Source organism: Pseudoliparis swirei, chromosome 9 (genome assembly GCF_029220125.1).
Source record: "Pseudoliparis swirei isolate HS2019 ecotype Mariana Trench chromosome 9, NWPU_hadal_v1, whole genome shotgun sequence".
NCBI classification, from domain to species: Eukaryota; Metazoa; Chordata; class Actinopteri; order Perciformes; family Liparidae; genus Pseudoliparis; species Pseudoliparis swirei.
Genome location: NC_079396.1, coordinates 26,437,752 through 26,453,958, shown reverse-complemented (window position 1 = coordinate 26,453,958; position 16,207 = coordinate 26,437,752). Strand labels below are relative to the sequence as shown.

The 16,207-nt window shown below is 44.9% G+C and overlaps 1 protein-coding gene across 1 annotated transcript in view; it reads left to right on the top strand.

Moving 5' to 3' along the window:
• The window catches only part of gripap1 (GRIP1 associated protein 1), a 29,319-nt gene that overhangs the window by 1,585 nt on the left and 11,527 nt on the right, over nucleotides 1-16,207 (top strand). Inside the window, exons 5-18 of the mRNA XM_056423760.1 lie at nucleotides 1,279-1,386; nucleotides 1,471-1,621; nucleotides 2,037-2,161; nucleotides 2,634-2,673; nucleotides 4,353-4,519; nucleotides 4,667-4,714; nucleotides 5,356-5,387; nucleotides 5,506-5,553; nucleotides 6,212-6,311; nucleotides 6,990-7,067; nucleotides 10,423-10,515; nucleotides 11,833-11,967; nucleotides 14,999-15,094; nucleotides 15,279-15,389. Of these exons, the coding sequence (XP_056279735.1) occupies nucleotides 1,279-1,386; nucleotides 1,471-1,621; nucleotides 2,037-2,161; nucleotides 2,634-2,673; nucleotides 4,353-4,519; nucleotides 4,667-4,714; nucleotides 5,356-5,387; nucleotides 5,506-5,553; nucleotides 6,212-6,311; nucleotides 6,990-7,067; nucleotides 10,423-10,515; nucleotides 11,833-11,967; nucleotides 14,999-15,094; nucleotides 15,279-15,389 (1,332 nt within the window). The remainder of the gene's footprint in view (nucleotides 1-1,278; nucleotides 1,387-1,470; nucleotides 1,622-2,036; nucleotides 2,162-2,633; nucleotides 2,674-4,352; nucleotides 4,520-4,666; nucleotides 4,715-5,355; nucleotides 5,388-5,505; nucleotides 5,554-6,211; nucleotides 6,312-6,989; nucleotides 7,068-10,422; nucleotides 10,516-11,832; nucleotides 11,968-14,998; nucleotides 15,095-15,278; nucleotides 15,390-16,207) is intronic.

Sequence of the window (16,207 nt, the reverse complement as noted above, 5' to 3'; positions counted from 1 at the left end):
AGAGCTCGGATGCCGGCGTGTGCGCGCACATCGGGATGGAAAAAAGTCTATGTGATTAATCATGCTTAATCCACAGAAACCTGTGATTAACCTGATTACAAATTTTAATCGTTTCACAGCCCTAGTTTTTACCGATATGAATGAAACGTCTAACGAGTTACATGTAATGTGTAATCTGTTATGTCTAATGTGTAACGTGTAGTAACGTGTAGCCTGAAACCTGAAGCCTGAAGCCTGAAGCCTGCAGCCTAAAGCCTGAAGCCTGTAGCCTGTAGCCTGAAGTCTGTAGCCTGTAGACTGAAGCTGTAGCCTAAAGCCTAAAGCCTGAAGCCTGTAGCCTGTAGACTGAAGCCTGTAGCCTGAAGTCTGTAGACTGAAGCTGTAGCCTGAAGCCTGAAGCCTGTAGACTGAAGCCTGAAGCCTGAAGCCTGTAGCCTGAAACCTGAAGCTTGAAGCCTGAAGCTTTTAGCCTGAAGCCTGTAGCCTGTAGTCTGAAGCCTGTAGCTTTTAGCCTGAAGCTTGAAGCCTGTAGCCTGAAGCTTTTAGTCTGAAGCCTGTAGTCTGAAGCCTGAAGCTTGAAGCCTGTAGCTTGAAGCCTGTAGCTTGTAGCCTGTAGCCTGAAGCCTGAAGCCTGAAGCTTGAAGCCTGTAGCCTGAAGCTTTTAGTCTGAAGCCTGTAGTCTGAAGCCTGAAGCTTGAAGCCTGTAGCCTGTAGCCTGTAGCCTGTAGACTGAAGCTGTAGCCTAAAGCCTAAAGCCTGAAGCCTGTAGCCTGTAGACTGAAGCCTGTAGCCTGAAGTCTGTAGACTGAAGCTGTAGCCTGAAGCCTGAAGCCTGTAGACTGAAGCCTGAAGCCTGAAGCCTGTAGCCTGAAACCTGAAGCTTGAAGCCTGAAGCTTTTAGCCTGAAGCCTGTAGCCTGTAGTCTGAAGCCTGTAGCTTTTAGCCTGAAGCTTGAAGCCTGTAGCCTGAAGCTTTTAGTCTGAAGCCTGTAGTCTGAAGCCTGAAGCTTGAAGCCTGTAGCTTGAAGCCTGTAGCTTGTAGCCTGTAGCCTGAAGCTTGAGCCTGTAGCTTGAAGCCTGAAGCCTGAAGCTTGAAGCCTGTAGCCTGAAGCTTTTAGTCTGAAGCCTGTAGTCTGAAGCCTGAAGCTTGAAGCCTGTAGCCTGAAGCTTGAGCCTGTAGCCTGAAGCCTGTAGCCTGTAGTCTGTAGTCTGTAGTCTGAAGCCTGAAGCCTGTAGCCTGTAGCCTGAAGCCTGAAGCCTGATTGCTGTTCCTCACCAGGAGGTGGAGGCGCTGCTGAGTGAGAACGAGATGCTTCAAGGGAAGCTGCACAGCCAGGAGGAGGACTTCCGTCTGCAGAACAGCACGCTGATGACGGAGCTCTCCAAGGTAACGCGGTGCCTTCAGGGACAGCGCAGAACGTAGGCCACTGGTTCTCCTGGAGTGAGAGTAACACTCCCCGCTTGTTTCCAGCTGTGCACGCAGATCGAGCAGCTGGAGCAGGAGAACCAGGGTCTCAAGGAGGGAGGGGCGGAGGCCCCCTCAAGCCCCTCCCCCTCTCCCGACGACGGAGAGCTGCTCCGCCTCCAGGCTGAAAACTCCGCCCTCCAGAAGAAGATGAAAGGTGAGCTCACCTGACGAATTTAATACGTGGTGAAATGTAACTACATATATATATATTTATACATACATATATATATATATGTATATATTTATAGAAATATATACAGGACATATATGTATATAAATATATATATATACATACATATATATTTAAATTCATACTTATTTATATACATATATATATATTTTTTGTATATATATATGTATTTACATATATATATATAAATGTGTATATATATTTATATATACATATTTATATAAATATAAATGTATTTTTTGTATATAGAATGTATTTTATATATATATATATACACATATATATATACATATTTATAATATATGTTTTCCTTCTAGAAAGACGAGGTTCAGGTGTTCAATAATAAATCAATAAATCAATAAGTGTGGTTCCTCCTCAGCGCTCCAGGACGAGATCATCAAGAGCGTCGCCACGGAGACGGACAGGTCGGCCGGCGGCAACGGAGTCTCTGAGGTCATGGAGAAAGGGGAGGAGCCAGGAGCAGAGGGAACCAAGCTGGAACAGGTGACTGAAAGTGTGGATCATTTATTCATGGCTCTAATATTCCAGAATATTATTATGAGAAATGAATTCCAGCACAGACACATTCTTGTTTTCAGCAAATATTTCCCAGTCGTATATTTTTATTGTAGTCGTTAAATAAATAGCAAATAATAAAAGAGCTAAAATATTTTAACATTAAAAATATTCAACATCTAATCGTCGTGTTCCGTTTAACACGATTATTAAATCTGAATTCATGTCCACGGCTTCATTGTGACGACGTGAGGCGTCAGATTAATAATCTGGTTGTGATGAAGGACAAACTCCTCCAGATTATCTTAATAAAAACATCTTAATTAAAACGAAAGAAAACTAATATTTCCGTCCTCGAGAAACGTCCCCGTTAACCCGTCATTGTCGTCAGGGTTTTCCCCTTTCTGCCGGTCCTTGAACGCATCAGGAGCTTGTTATTTGAAGTGTTCTGTGTCTGCAGACGGAGGCCCAGCTGCAGCTCACGGAGAAACAGACGCACGGTGAGTTTACCCACATCTTGTGACGAGAAGAGAGAATACAACTAAAAGTGCTTAGAGGTGAATGGATTGGAGCACTACTGGATCACTACTGGACCAGAACCACGACTTGTTCTTCAGGAGGTCCCACGGGACTGGGCTGCTTCTGGTTCCACTGAAACTTTTAGAAATATAAAGGTGAACTGTCCCTTTAACTGAGGGCTGAAGCTCCCGTGGTATTTACCGATATGTAAATGAGGTACCATGAAGGTATTTGGTGACGGATCGTCTCGTTCTATATGAATAAGCCTCGTTAATGAACCCGATCCTCTGAAACACAGCGATGGATCCACATTTATAAATGAGAGGCATTGTTATAGAGAACAATTCCTCTTTATTCTCACTTTAATTCCCCAAAACATGTAAATATGTCTGTTATTTCACGGATGAAGTGATGTCATGCCGTTTCTGGTATTTTTACTTAAGGATGACCCGTAGGGTTGTGAACGTGTTGAGAAGATACAACTGAAACTGATTTAATCTGAGTTAATCTAAAGGTTAAACTGATTTAATCTAACGGTTAAACTCATTTAATCTGAAGGTTAAACTCATTTAATCTAAAGGTTAAACTCATTTAATCTGAAGTTTAAACTCATTTAATTTAACGGTTAAATTGATTTATTCTGAAGGTTATACTCATTTAATCTGAAGGTTAAACTCATTTAATCTAAAGGTTAAACTCATTTAATCTGAATCTTAAACTCATTTAATTTAAAGGTTAAATTGATTTAATCTGAAGGTTAAACTCATTGAATCTGAAGGTTAAATTGATTTAATCTAAAGGTTAAACTAATTTAATCTGAAGGTTAAACTGAAAATTACTCTAACATGTAGAGGTACATGTGGTACATGTAGAGGTTCATGTGGAGGTTCATGTAGAGGTTCATGTGGAGGTTCATGTAGAGGTTCATGTGGAGGTTCATGTAGAGGTACTTAACCCTCCTGTTGCCTTAGGGTCATTTTGACCCAATTAAATATTACACCCTCCCGCCGCCTTAGGGTCATTTTGACCCGATTCAATGTTTCACCCTCCTGTTACCTTTATATTTACTAACATATTTTACCCTTTGGGTTCAATTTGACGCCAGCAATTAAAACCTCCAGAAAATTATTAGAATTAATATTGTTTTCCAAGTTTAAGTGTGAGGCACTTTATGTTTGTTTGTTGACTACCGAAAGAACACCGACATTAAACATTGAATTAACCCTAAGGCGGCAGGAGGGTGTAATATTGATTCGGGTCAAATTGACCCTAAGGCAACACAAGGGTTAAAGAGGTACATGTTCTTCATGTAAATGAGAATTACAACAACGAACACTGAGAAAAAGGAAGCGAGCTGCCAGAAGCTTCTTGTTCGATGGGGGGGAAACAGGACCGACTTCTCTCAAGGTTCCTCAGGCCTTCAAAGGCTGTTGAGCTTAATGATGACATCACGCGTCACATGACCAGACGTTGAGAAAGTGTATTGAGGGTATTTACACGTGTATGACGACAACCTGCAGCGTCGAGATAAACACGCCGTCAGCGAACGCGTCGCGCTTGATGCTTGACTTTGCTGCTTCAGCCAGAAAGACAACCAAACCAACAGACTTGCCCCCCCCCTCCCTCCCCCCCCCCCTCCTGTATGCGGCGCCCCCTTTAGGCCGGTCAGAGAAGAGCGTAGAGGAGATAGTAGCGAAGCAGGCAGCGATAGGCTGGTCGGCTGCTCTGTGTCCAATAACTCACTGCTTTGGACCAGAGCTGGAGATGAGACGCACCACGGAGCAGGAGGAGAAGAGGCTGCTGAGGGAGCAGCTCCACGGGCTGGAGGTACTTGTACACACATGTACACACATGTACACACATGTACACACATGTACACACATGTACTCACAGAAGAGGCTGCTGGTCATGACTACATGTAATGATCATCTCATGCTCATAAAGACTCAAGCGTCTCCTTTTTTTCCTCTCCAGGCCTCCAGACTAGCAGAGACCACCAAACTGCAGGAGGAGGTGACAAAGGTACACGTTATTGATCCACCTATTGATCAGTCTATTGATCTACTGAAATGATTTGATGAGAAAAATCCAAAGAATTCACAACTTTTTAAACAGCAATTCAATTTTGCTAAATATTTATAAAGAATGTAAGAAATGTATACCATTTTAATTATGATTTCCTGGCTGTCTCTCTGTTTGCCTGCCTGCCTGCCTGTCTGTCTCTCTCTCTCTGTCTGTCTCTCTGCCTGTCTGTCTGTCTCTCTCTCTGTCTCTCTGTCTGTCTGTCTCTCTGTCTGTCTGTCTGTCTCTCTCTCTCTGTCTGTCTCTCTGTCTCTCTCTCTGTCTGTCTCTCTCTCTGCCTCTCTGTCTCTCTGTCTCTCTGCCTGTCTGTCTGTCTCTCTGTCTGTCTGTCTGTCTCTCTCTCTGCCTGTCTGTCTGTCTCTCTGTCTGTCTGTCTCTCTGTCTCTCTCTCTGTCTGTCTGTCTGTCTGTCTCTCTGTCTGTCTCTCTGTCTCTCTCTCTGTCTGTCTGTCTCTCTGTCTGTCTGTCTGTCTCTCTGTCTCTCTCTCTGTCTGTCTGTCTCTCTCTCTGTCTCTCTGTCTCTCTCTCTGTCTGTCTGTCTGTCTCTCTGTCTGTCTCTCTGCCTGTCTTTCTCTCCTCCAGCTGTCTGACAAGCTAAAGAAGAAACAGGAGAGGTGAGTCTCCTTTTATAAGATTGAGAACAGTATTTCTAGATGATGATGAAGATGCTGAAGAGTTTGACTGTCAAATGAAAACATGAGAAAGTTCACAACACGTTTCTGTATTTTGTAGTTTTCAGCGACTGCAGGGAGAGAAAGAGGCTCTGTACAACGACAGCAGGTCAGAACTACGACTACAACTACAACTACTACTACAACTACTGCTACTACTACTACTACTGCTACTCACTACTACTACCACCACCACTCACCACTGCATCACCACTACTACCACTACTACTACCACCACTGCTACCACTGCTACTACCACCACCACCACTGCCACTACCACCACCACCACTACTACCACTGCCACCACCACTACCACCACTGCCACCACTCACCACCACTACCACTACCACTACCACCACCACCACCACTCCACCACCACCACTGCCACCACTGCTACCACCACTCACTACCACCACCACCACTACCACACTCACCACTACCACCACCACTACCACTACCACTGCTACCACCACTACCACCACCACTGCTACCACTCCACCACTACTCACTACTACCACCACCACTCCACTGCCACTCACCACTACCACCACCACCACTGCTACCACCACTACCACCACCACTACCACCTGCTACTACCACTACTACTGCTATTCCTATTGCTCTCTTCAGTATACTGCTAATACTACTATTACTCATTATACTGCTAATAACAATAATGATGCTTTCCTGGTACTACTTCCTACTCTTCTTGTTATTTGTTGTTTTTCCACATCAGATGTTGTTGTTTACTGTTTGCTTCTCTGAAGGACAAAGATTGACGAGATCAACCAAAGAAAAGAGGAGGATTTAAAGGCCACGAACATCCGCATTCAGAAACTACAGTCCGACATGATGGCAGCCAATCAGGTGAGACCTCAGTGAAGTACTCCGATCTGTTAATGAAGTAGAAATGCGAGTTAAATACCTTCAAAGGGTACAAAAGTATCAGCAACACAAAATACTATAGTTTGAGCATTATATAATATATATTTTATTTATGAAAACATCCCCTTCAAACAGATGGATTTACTCAAGATTACATTTGAACGCATCACGATAACGTCACAAATCACCTGCGCTTAAAAGCATCATAATGTAACTCAATGGAACCTCCATCAGCGTTAGCTCCGTTAGCTTTAGCTTTAGCTTTTGCTCCGTTAGCATTAGCCGTTAGTCCCGTAAGCGTTAGTTCCGTTAGTGTTAGCTCCGTTAGCATTAGCAGTTAGTTCTGTTAGCATTTGCTCCGTTAGCATTTACAGTTAGTTCCGTTAGCCGTTAGTTCTGTTAGCGTTTGTTCCGTTAGCGTTAGCTGTTAACTCCACGAGTGTGTACTGTAGTGTATTAATCGTACAGTGCTTTGTCTCAATAATCTGATATCAAATAGTCCCACAAGTATTGAAAGATATCAGAAACATGAAGTGGAGTAGAAGTGATAAAGTAGCATGAAATACTATACTACTAATACTACTAATATGACTAATACTACTAATACTCAATCACAAGTACCTCAGAAATGTGTTACCGACGTCACGTTTGTGTTTTTAGGCGACAGCCGAGCTGAGAGAGCAGATGCAGAGCAAAGAGAGAGAGCACGAGCTGGCTGTGCTTACCTTGAAGGATCAGGTAACACACACTCACAGAACGCTTGTCTAGATCTCTTGTCTAGATCTCTTGACTAGAGCCCTTGTCTAGATCTCTTGACTAGAGCCCTTGTCTAGATCCCTTGTCTAGATCTCTTGTCTAGAGCCCTTGTCTAGATCCCTTGTCTAGAACCCTTGTCTAGAGCCCTTGTCTAGATCCCTTGTCTAGAACCCTTGTCTAGATCTCTTGTCTAGAGCCCTTGTCTAGAGCCCTTGTCTAGATCTCTTGACTAGAGCCCTTGTCTAGATCTCTTGTCTAGATCTCTTGTCTAGATCTCTTGTCTAGAGCCCTTGTCTAGATCCCTTGACTAGAGCCCTTGTCTAGAGCCCTTGACTAGAGCCCTTGTCTAGAGCCCTTGTCTAGAGCCCTTGACTAGAGCCCTTGTCTAGATCTCTTGTCTAGAGCCCTTGTCTAGATCTCTTGTCTAGATCTCTTGTCTAGAGCCCTTGTCTAGAACACTTGTCTAGATCTCTTGACTAGAGCCCTTGTCTAGATCTCTTGTCTAGAGCCCTTGTCTAGATCCCTTGTCTAGAGCCCTTGTCTAGATCCCTTGTCTAGAGCCCTTGTCTAGATCTCTTGTCTAGATCCCTTGTCTAGAACCCTTGTCTAGATCTCTTGTCTAGAGCCCTTGTCTAGAGCCCTTGTCTAGATCCCTTGTCTAGAACCCTTGTCTAGATCTCTTGTCTAGAGCCCTTGTCTAGATCCCTTGTCTAGAACCCTTGTCTAGATCTCTTGTCTAGAGCCCTTGTCTAGAGCCCTTGTCTAGAGCCCTTGTCTAGATCTCTTGACTAGAGCCCTTGTCTAGATCTCTTGACTAGAGCCCTTGTCTAGATCCCTTGTCTAGATCTCTTGTCTAGAGCCCTTGTCTAGATCTCTTGTCTAGAGCCCTTGTCTAGATCTCTTGTCTAGATCCCTTGTCTAGATCCCTTGTCTAGAACCCTTGTCTAGATCTCTTGTCTAGAGCCCTTGTCTAGAGCCCTTGTCTAGATCTCTTGACTAGAGCCCTTGTCTAGATCTCTTGTCTAGATCTCTTGTCTAGAGCCCTTGTCTAGATCCCTTGACTAGAGCCCTTGTCTAGAGCCCTTGTCTAGATCCCTTGTCTAGAGCCCTTGACTAGAGCCCTTGTCTAGAGCCCTTGTCTAGAGCCCTTGTCTAGAGCCCTTGACTAGAGCCCTTGTCTAGAGCCCTTGTCTAGATCCCTTGTCTAGAGCCCTTGTCTAGAGCCCTTGTCTAGATCTCTTGTCTAGATCTCTTGTCTAGAGCCCTTGTCTAGAGCCCTTGTCTAGAACCCTTGTCTAGATCTCTTGACTAGAGCCCTTGTCTAGATCCCTTGTCTAGAGCCCTTGTCTAGATCCCTTGTCTAGAGCCCTTGTCTAGAGCCCTTGTCTAGATCTCTTGTCTAGATCCCTTGTCTAGAACCCTTGTCTAGATCTCTTGTCTAGATCCCTTGTCTAGATCTCTTGTCTAGAGCCCTTGTCTAGATCCCTTGTCTAGAACCCTTGTCTAGATCTCTTGTCTAGAGCCCTTGTCTAGAGCCCTTGTCTAGATCTCTTGACTAGAGCCCTTGTCTAGATCTCTTGACTAGAGCCCTTGTCTAGATCCCTTGTCTAGATCTCTTGTCTAGAGCCCTTGTCTAGATCTCTTGTCTAGAGCCCTTGTCTAGATCTCTTGTCTAGAGCCCTTGTCTAGATCTCTTGTCTAGAGCCCTTGTCTAGATCCCTTGTCTAGAACCCTTGTCTAGATCTCTTGTCTAGAGCCCTTGTCTAGAGCCCTTGTCTAGATCTCTTGACTAGAGCCCTTGTCTAGATCTCTTGTCTAGATCTCTTGTCTAGAGCCCTTGTCTAGAGCCCTTGTCTAGATCCCTTGTCTAGAGCCCTTGACTAGAGCCCTTGTCTAGAGCCCTTGTCTAGAGCCCTTGTCTAGAGCCCTTGACTAGAGCCCTTGTCTAGATCCCTTGTCTAGATCTCTTGTCTAGAACCCTTGTCCAGAATCCGTTTTTAGACTTACCACATTTTATTTTAATTTATTTACACATAGTTTCTCTAAATGAGTAGAATCAGGGATCATATTATTTATTGTCACATAGGACTATTATAGTTGTATAGTCCCCGATTATTATGGAACAATATTAATTGATTAAACGTGTTATGAATCGGTATATATTTCCGGGAATGTAAAGTTGTGTGTATTAGACCAGCGGTCCCCAACCTTTTTTGAGCCACGGACCGGTTCCGTGTCAGAAATTATTTTCACGGACCGGCAATATAAATGACGTAATAAATATGACGTCATACAATTATACGAAGGGCATAAAGTGCCAAAACTACAACTCATCATGACGCCGAATGAGTGTGAGCCGTGCGCTTGTTGACCTGCAACGAGCCGCTGATGGAGACGGCGACACAGACGTGTGATTGGTCCGCTGCTCCTAACCGAGTTCTGGTCGCTGTCATTAGAACAGGCAGAGTTGTTGTGTGAAATGTCCCTTTAGGCCACCGTCATTTGCATCTCCAACACATTTTTTTCTAGCTCGGACGGGCTCGATTCACCGGGTGGGTTTGTTTACAAATGGGTTGCAGGTCTATTCTTTTGCAGTCGGGTCTTTTGTGGTTGGAGTACCGCTCAAACTCTTTGAAAAGCCTCTTCCACCCGGTCAACGTCTGAAACATGTAGAATGTTCCGCTGTTCACTCGCCCACACAGCAGCGACTTTATCGGCCAACTTGAAAACAGTTGTCATTTCCCTGAAGTGACAGAATTCATTGAGCAGGTTGAATATGTTTTAAGATTCTTTGTCACTGTGCCGCCAGCAGAGGGTTCGGCGCGTGAGACTCGCCTGCAGCGATAAACCCGAACTTTAAGACTCCTGAACGCGGCTCAGACACACGCGTGGATCCGCTCCTTTTTCAAACTAATATATTTTTCCGACAGATCAAAAAAAAAATTACAACTTTTTTTATTCACTTTTTTTCCGCGGCCCGGTTCCAACCAAGCCGTGGACCGGTACCGGGCCGCGGCCCGGGGGTTGGGGACCCCTGGTCTACACACTGTATGTTTCATCATTTAAAGTTAGTTAGTTTTTGTCATTAAATTGATCTTTTCTAAATCTTCTATTAGTCGATGCTGCTGTGGTTCTTGTCCTCCTCTGCTCTCTTTTTCTCTCTTCTCCTTTATTTCTGTTCTCTTCCCTTTGGTCGCGCCTCTCTTCGGCCTGTCTTTTTCTTTTAGTTCTTTGATGTTCTTGCTTTTTGTGTGTGTTTATGTCGGTACTCTATTCCTGGTGACCTTGGGTCCGGTTCTCTCTGCTGCCCCCTGCCTGTGGTGCGTCGGTACTGCAGGTAGCCAATCAGAGTGCAGTCAGTCAGGAACAGGTGGACAACATCCTGCAGGAGAACGATGCTCTGAGGACTAACCTAGCTGCTCTAGAACAGGTAATACACCTAGAGAACCTCATCCAGAGATGTACCCCCCAACAGGGTTCTATGGACTAACCCAGTTGCTCTAGAACAGGTAATACACCTAGAGAACCTCATTCAGAGATGTACCCCCCAACAGGGTTCTATGGACTAACCCAGTTGCTCTAGAACAGGTAATACACCTAGAGAACCTCATTCAGAGATGTACCCCCCAACAGGGTTCTATGGACTAACCCAGCTGCTCTAGATCAGGTCATAGTTATGGGGTCCAACATCTCCAGAACAGGAATAGTTTACATAGATAGTATTTTAGAACATTGCTCTGGGGACTGGACTACTCCATTCCAATATAGTTCTTCCTGAAAGGCTGAAGGTGTTGGGTTCTTTGTAGAACCCCTTGGTGGGTTCTAGATAAAAACCTGAGAATATAAGTGTTCTCACCTCCTGGATTTACCCCGTTTGGACCTATACTCCCATGTTACAGGAGAACCGTGCTCTGGGAACTAATCTGTGCGCTCTTGAACAGGTAATTACATAAAAGACCCGACCTAGAACCTTCGTCTAGAACCTTAGATTAGTGGTCTGAAACCAACATGGGTCTTAACAGGTAGTTTATATCTCTGACCCGACCTAGAACCCTTTTCTAGAACCCTAACAAAATGTGTTTGATTCTACATATTTCATAAGAATCAGATAAAATATAAATGTTATCTTTGTTGGAACAGCTTCTGAAACAGGAACCCCAACTAGAACCTGTGTGTGTTCTCCGAGTCCTCCATCTCATCTCCCCTGCTTGATATGAACGTTCTTCTGCCAAATGTTCCCCTCTGATTGTCTGTGTTCCTCGTGTTCCCCTCTGATCGTCTGGGTTCCTCGTGTTCCTCGTGTTCCCCTCTGATCGTCTGGGTTCCTCGTGTTCCCCTCCGATCGTCTGGGTTCCTCGTGTTCCCCTCGTTCCCCTCTGATCGTCTGGGTTCCTCGTGTTCCTCGTGTTCCCCTCGTTCCCCTCTGATCGTCTGGGTTCCTCGTGTTCCCCTCTGATCGTCTGGGTTCCTCGTGTTCCTCGTGTTCCCCTCTGATCGTCTGGGTTCCTCGTGTTCCTTGTGTTCCTCGTGTTCCCCTCTGATCGTCTGGGTTCCTCGTGTTCCCCTCTGATCGTCTGGGTTCCTCGTGTTCCTCGTGTTCCCCTCTGATCGTCTGGGTTCCTCGTGTTCCCCTCGTTCCCCTCTGATCGTCTGGGTTCCTCGTGTTCCCCTCTGATCGTCTGGGTTCCTCGTGTTCCCCGTGTTCCCCTCTGATCGTCTGGGTTCCTGGTTCCGTGTGTTCTCTCAGATCCAGACGGTGAAGACCCAGGAGGGGAACCTCCTCCGCGAGCAGCAGGAGGCGCTGACGCTCGAGCTGCTGCAGAGACGAGCGGAGCAGGAGAAACACCTGGTGGAGAAGGAGGAGCTGGAGACCCAGCTGCAGGTACCACACACACACACACACACACACACACACACACACACACACACACACACACACACACACACACACAGGTAACACACACACACAGGTACACACACACACACACACACACAGGTACACACACACACACACACACACACACACACACACACACACACACACACACACACAGGTAACACACACACACACACAGGTAACACACACAGGTACAGGTACCAGACACACACACACACACAGGTACCAGACACACACACACAGGTAACACACACAGGTACAGGTACCAGACATACACACACAGGTACCAGACACACACACACACAGGTACCAGACACACACACACACACACAGGTAACACACACACACAGGTACCAGACACACACACACAGGTAACACACACAGGTAACACACACAGGTAACACACACACACACAGGTACCAGACACACACACACACAGGTAACACACACAGGTAACACACACAGGTAACACACACAGGTAACACACACACACACAGGTACCAGACACACACACACACACACATACAGGTAACACACACACACAGGTACCAGACACACACACACACAGGTAACACACACATACAGGTAACACACACACATACAGGTACCAGACACACACACACACAGGTAACACACACATACAGGTAACACACACACAGGTACACACACACACACACACACACACAGGTAACACACACACACACACACACACACACAGGTAACACACATACATACAGGTACCAGACACACACACAGGTAACAACAGGTACCAGACACACACACACACAGGTACCAGACACACACACACAGGTAACACACACACACACACAGGTACCAGACACACACACACACACACAGGTAACACACACAGGTAACACACACAGGTAACACACACAGGTACAGGTACCAGACACACACACAGGTAACACACACACACACACAGGTAACACACACACAGGTACACACACAGGTAACACACACACACACAGGTACCAGACACACACAGGTACACACACAGGTAACACAGGTACACACACACACACACAGGTAACACACACACAGGTAACACACACAGGTAACACACACACACACAGGTAACACACACACACACACACACACAGGTAACACACACACACAGGTAACACACACACACACAGGTACCAGACACACACACACACAGGTAACACACACACACAGGTAACACACACACACACACACAGGTAACACACACACACACACAGGTAACACACACACAGGTAACACACACACACACACAGGTAACACACACACACAGGTAACACACACACATACAGGTACCAGACACACACACACACAGGTACACACACACACACACACATACAGGTACACACACACACACATACAGGTAACACACACACATACAGGTACCAGACACACACACACAGGTAACACACACACACACACACAGGTACCAGACACACACACACAGGTAACACACACACACACACACAGGTACACACACACACACACAGGTACACACACACACACACAGGTAACACACACACACACACACACAGGTAACACACACACAGGTAACACACACACACAGGTAACACACATACATACAGGTACCAGACACACACACAGGTAACAACAGGTACCAGACACACACACAGGTAACACACACACACACACACAGGTAACACACACACACACAGGTAACACACACACAGGTAACACACACACACACAGGTAACACACACAGGTAACACACACAGGTACAGGTACCAGACACACACACAGGTAACACACACACACACACACACACACACAGGTAACACACACAGGTACAGGTACCAGACACACACACAGGTAACACACACACACACACAGGTAACACACACACACAGGTAACACACACACACAGGTAACACACACACACACACACACACACACACACACACACAGGTAACACAGACACACACAGGTAACACACACACATACAGGTACCAGACACACACACACACAGGTAACACACACATACAGGTACCAGACACACACACACACACAGGTAACACACACACACACAGGTACCAGACACACACACACACAGGTAACACACATACAGGTACCAGACACACACACACAGGTAACACACACACACACACAGGTAACACACACACACACAGGTAACACACACACACAGGTAACACACACACACACAGGTAACACACACACACAGGTAACACACACACACAGGTACCAGACACACACACACACACAGGTACCAGACACACACACACAGGTAACACACACACATACAGGTACCAGACACACACACACACACACAGGTAACACACACATACAGGTACCAGACACACACACACAGGTAACACACACACACAGGTAACACACACACACAGGTACCAGACACACACACACAGGTAACACACACACCAGGTACCAGACACACACACACACAGGTAACACACACACACAGGTAACACGCACACACACACAGGTAACACACACACACAGGTACCAGACACACACACCTACACACACACAGGTAACACACACACACATGCACACACAGGTAACACACCCACAGGTACCAGACACACACACCTACACACACACAGGTAACACACACACACATGCACACACAGGTAACACACCCACAGGTACCAGACAAACACACATACACACACACACACAGGTGACACACACAAACAGGTGACACACACACACACACACAGGTGACACATACAGGTATTTCTGTTTTCTACTGATGACACATTCTACTATTGTAATAATATTTTTCTTATACAATACTACTATTGATACGATTATAATATTGATTCTATTATAATTGTTTGACTTATATTATTTGGAGTATTACAACCGCAGCACCAGAGACTGGAGGAAGTCTCGTTTGACTAAATGTGTCCTCGTGTCCTTGTGTCCTCTTCGCTGAGGACACAAGGACACGAGGACACGAGGAGCCGCTGACGGGAAGTCCCTCCTCCTCCTTCAGGAGTGGAGCTTTGCCAACAGGAAGCTGCTGGAGCAGCTCACAGAGGAGGAGAAGGAGAAGGAGAAGCTGCTGAGGGAGCTGGAGGAGGCCAAGAAGGTACACACACACACACACACACACAGACACACACACAGATGTTAAGCTTTTAAACAAAGTCTGTGTGTGTGTGTGTGTGTGTGTGTGTGTGTGTGTGTGTGTGTGTGTGTGTGTGTGTGTGTGTGTGTGTGTGTGTGTGTGTGTGTGTGTGTGTGTGTGTGTGTGTGTGTGTGTGTGCGTGCAGACAGCAGAGAAGAGGAAGGCCATGCTGGATGACATGGCCATGCAGCTGAACCAGGAGAAGAGCGACCACAAGGAGGCGCTGTCTGACCTCAAGCTGCAGCACGAGAAGGAGGCGAGACTTTATGTGTTGTTCTGGTGGATTGTTTATCTTCTTTAAATTATTCCTGATGTTTGTTTATCTTCTTTATTCCTGATGTTTGTTTATCTTATTTACATTATTCCTGATGTTTGTTTATCTTCTTTAAACTATTCCTGATGTTTGTTTATCTTGTTTAAATTATTCCTGATGTTTGTTTATCTTCTTTACACTATTCCTGATGTTTGTTTATCTTCTTTAAATTATTCCTGATGTTTGTTTATCTTCTTTAAATTATTCCTGATGTTTGTTTATCTTCTTTACATTATTCCTGATGTTTGTTTATCTTCTTTAAATTATCCCTGATGTTTGTTTATCTTCTTTACACTATTCCTGATGTTTGTTTATCTTCTTTACATTTTTCCTGATGTTTGTTTATCTTCTTTAAACTATTCCTGATGTTTGTTTATCTTCTTTAAACTATTCCTGATGTTTGTTTATCTTCTTTAAATTATTCCTGATGTTTGTTTATCTTCTTTACATTATTCCTGATGTTTGTTTATCTTCTTTAAATTATCCCTGATGTTTGTTTATCTTCTTTACACTATTCCTGATGTTTGTTTATCTTCTTTACATTTTTCCTGATGTTTGTTTATCTTCTTTAAACTATTCCTGATGTTTGTTTATCTTCTTTAAATTATCCCTGATGTTTGTTTATCTTCTTTAAATTATCCCTGATGTTTGTTTATCTTATTTAAACTATTCCTGATGTTTGTTTATCTTCTTTACATTATTCCTGATATTTGTTTATCTTCTTTACATTATTCCTGATGTTTGTTTATCTTCTTTACATT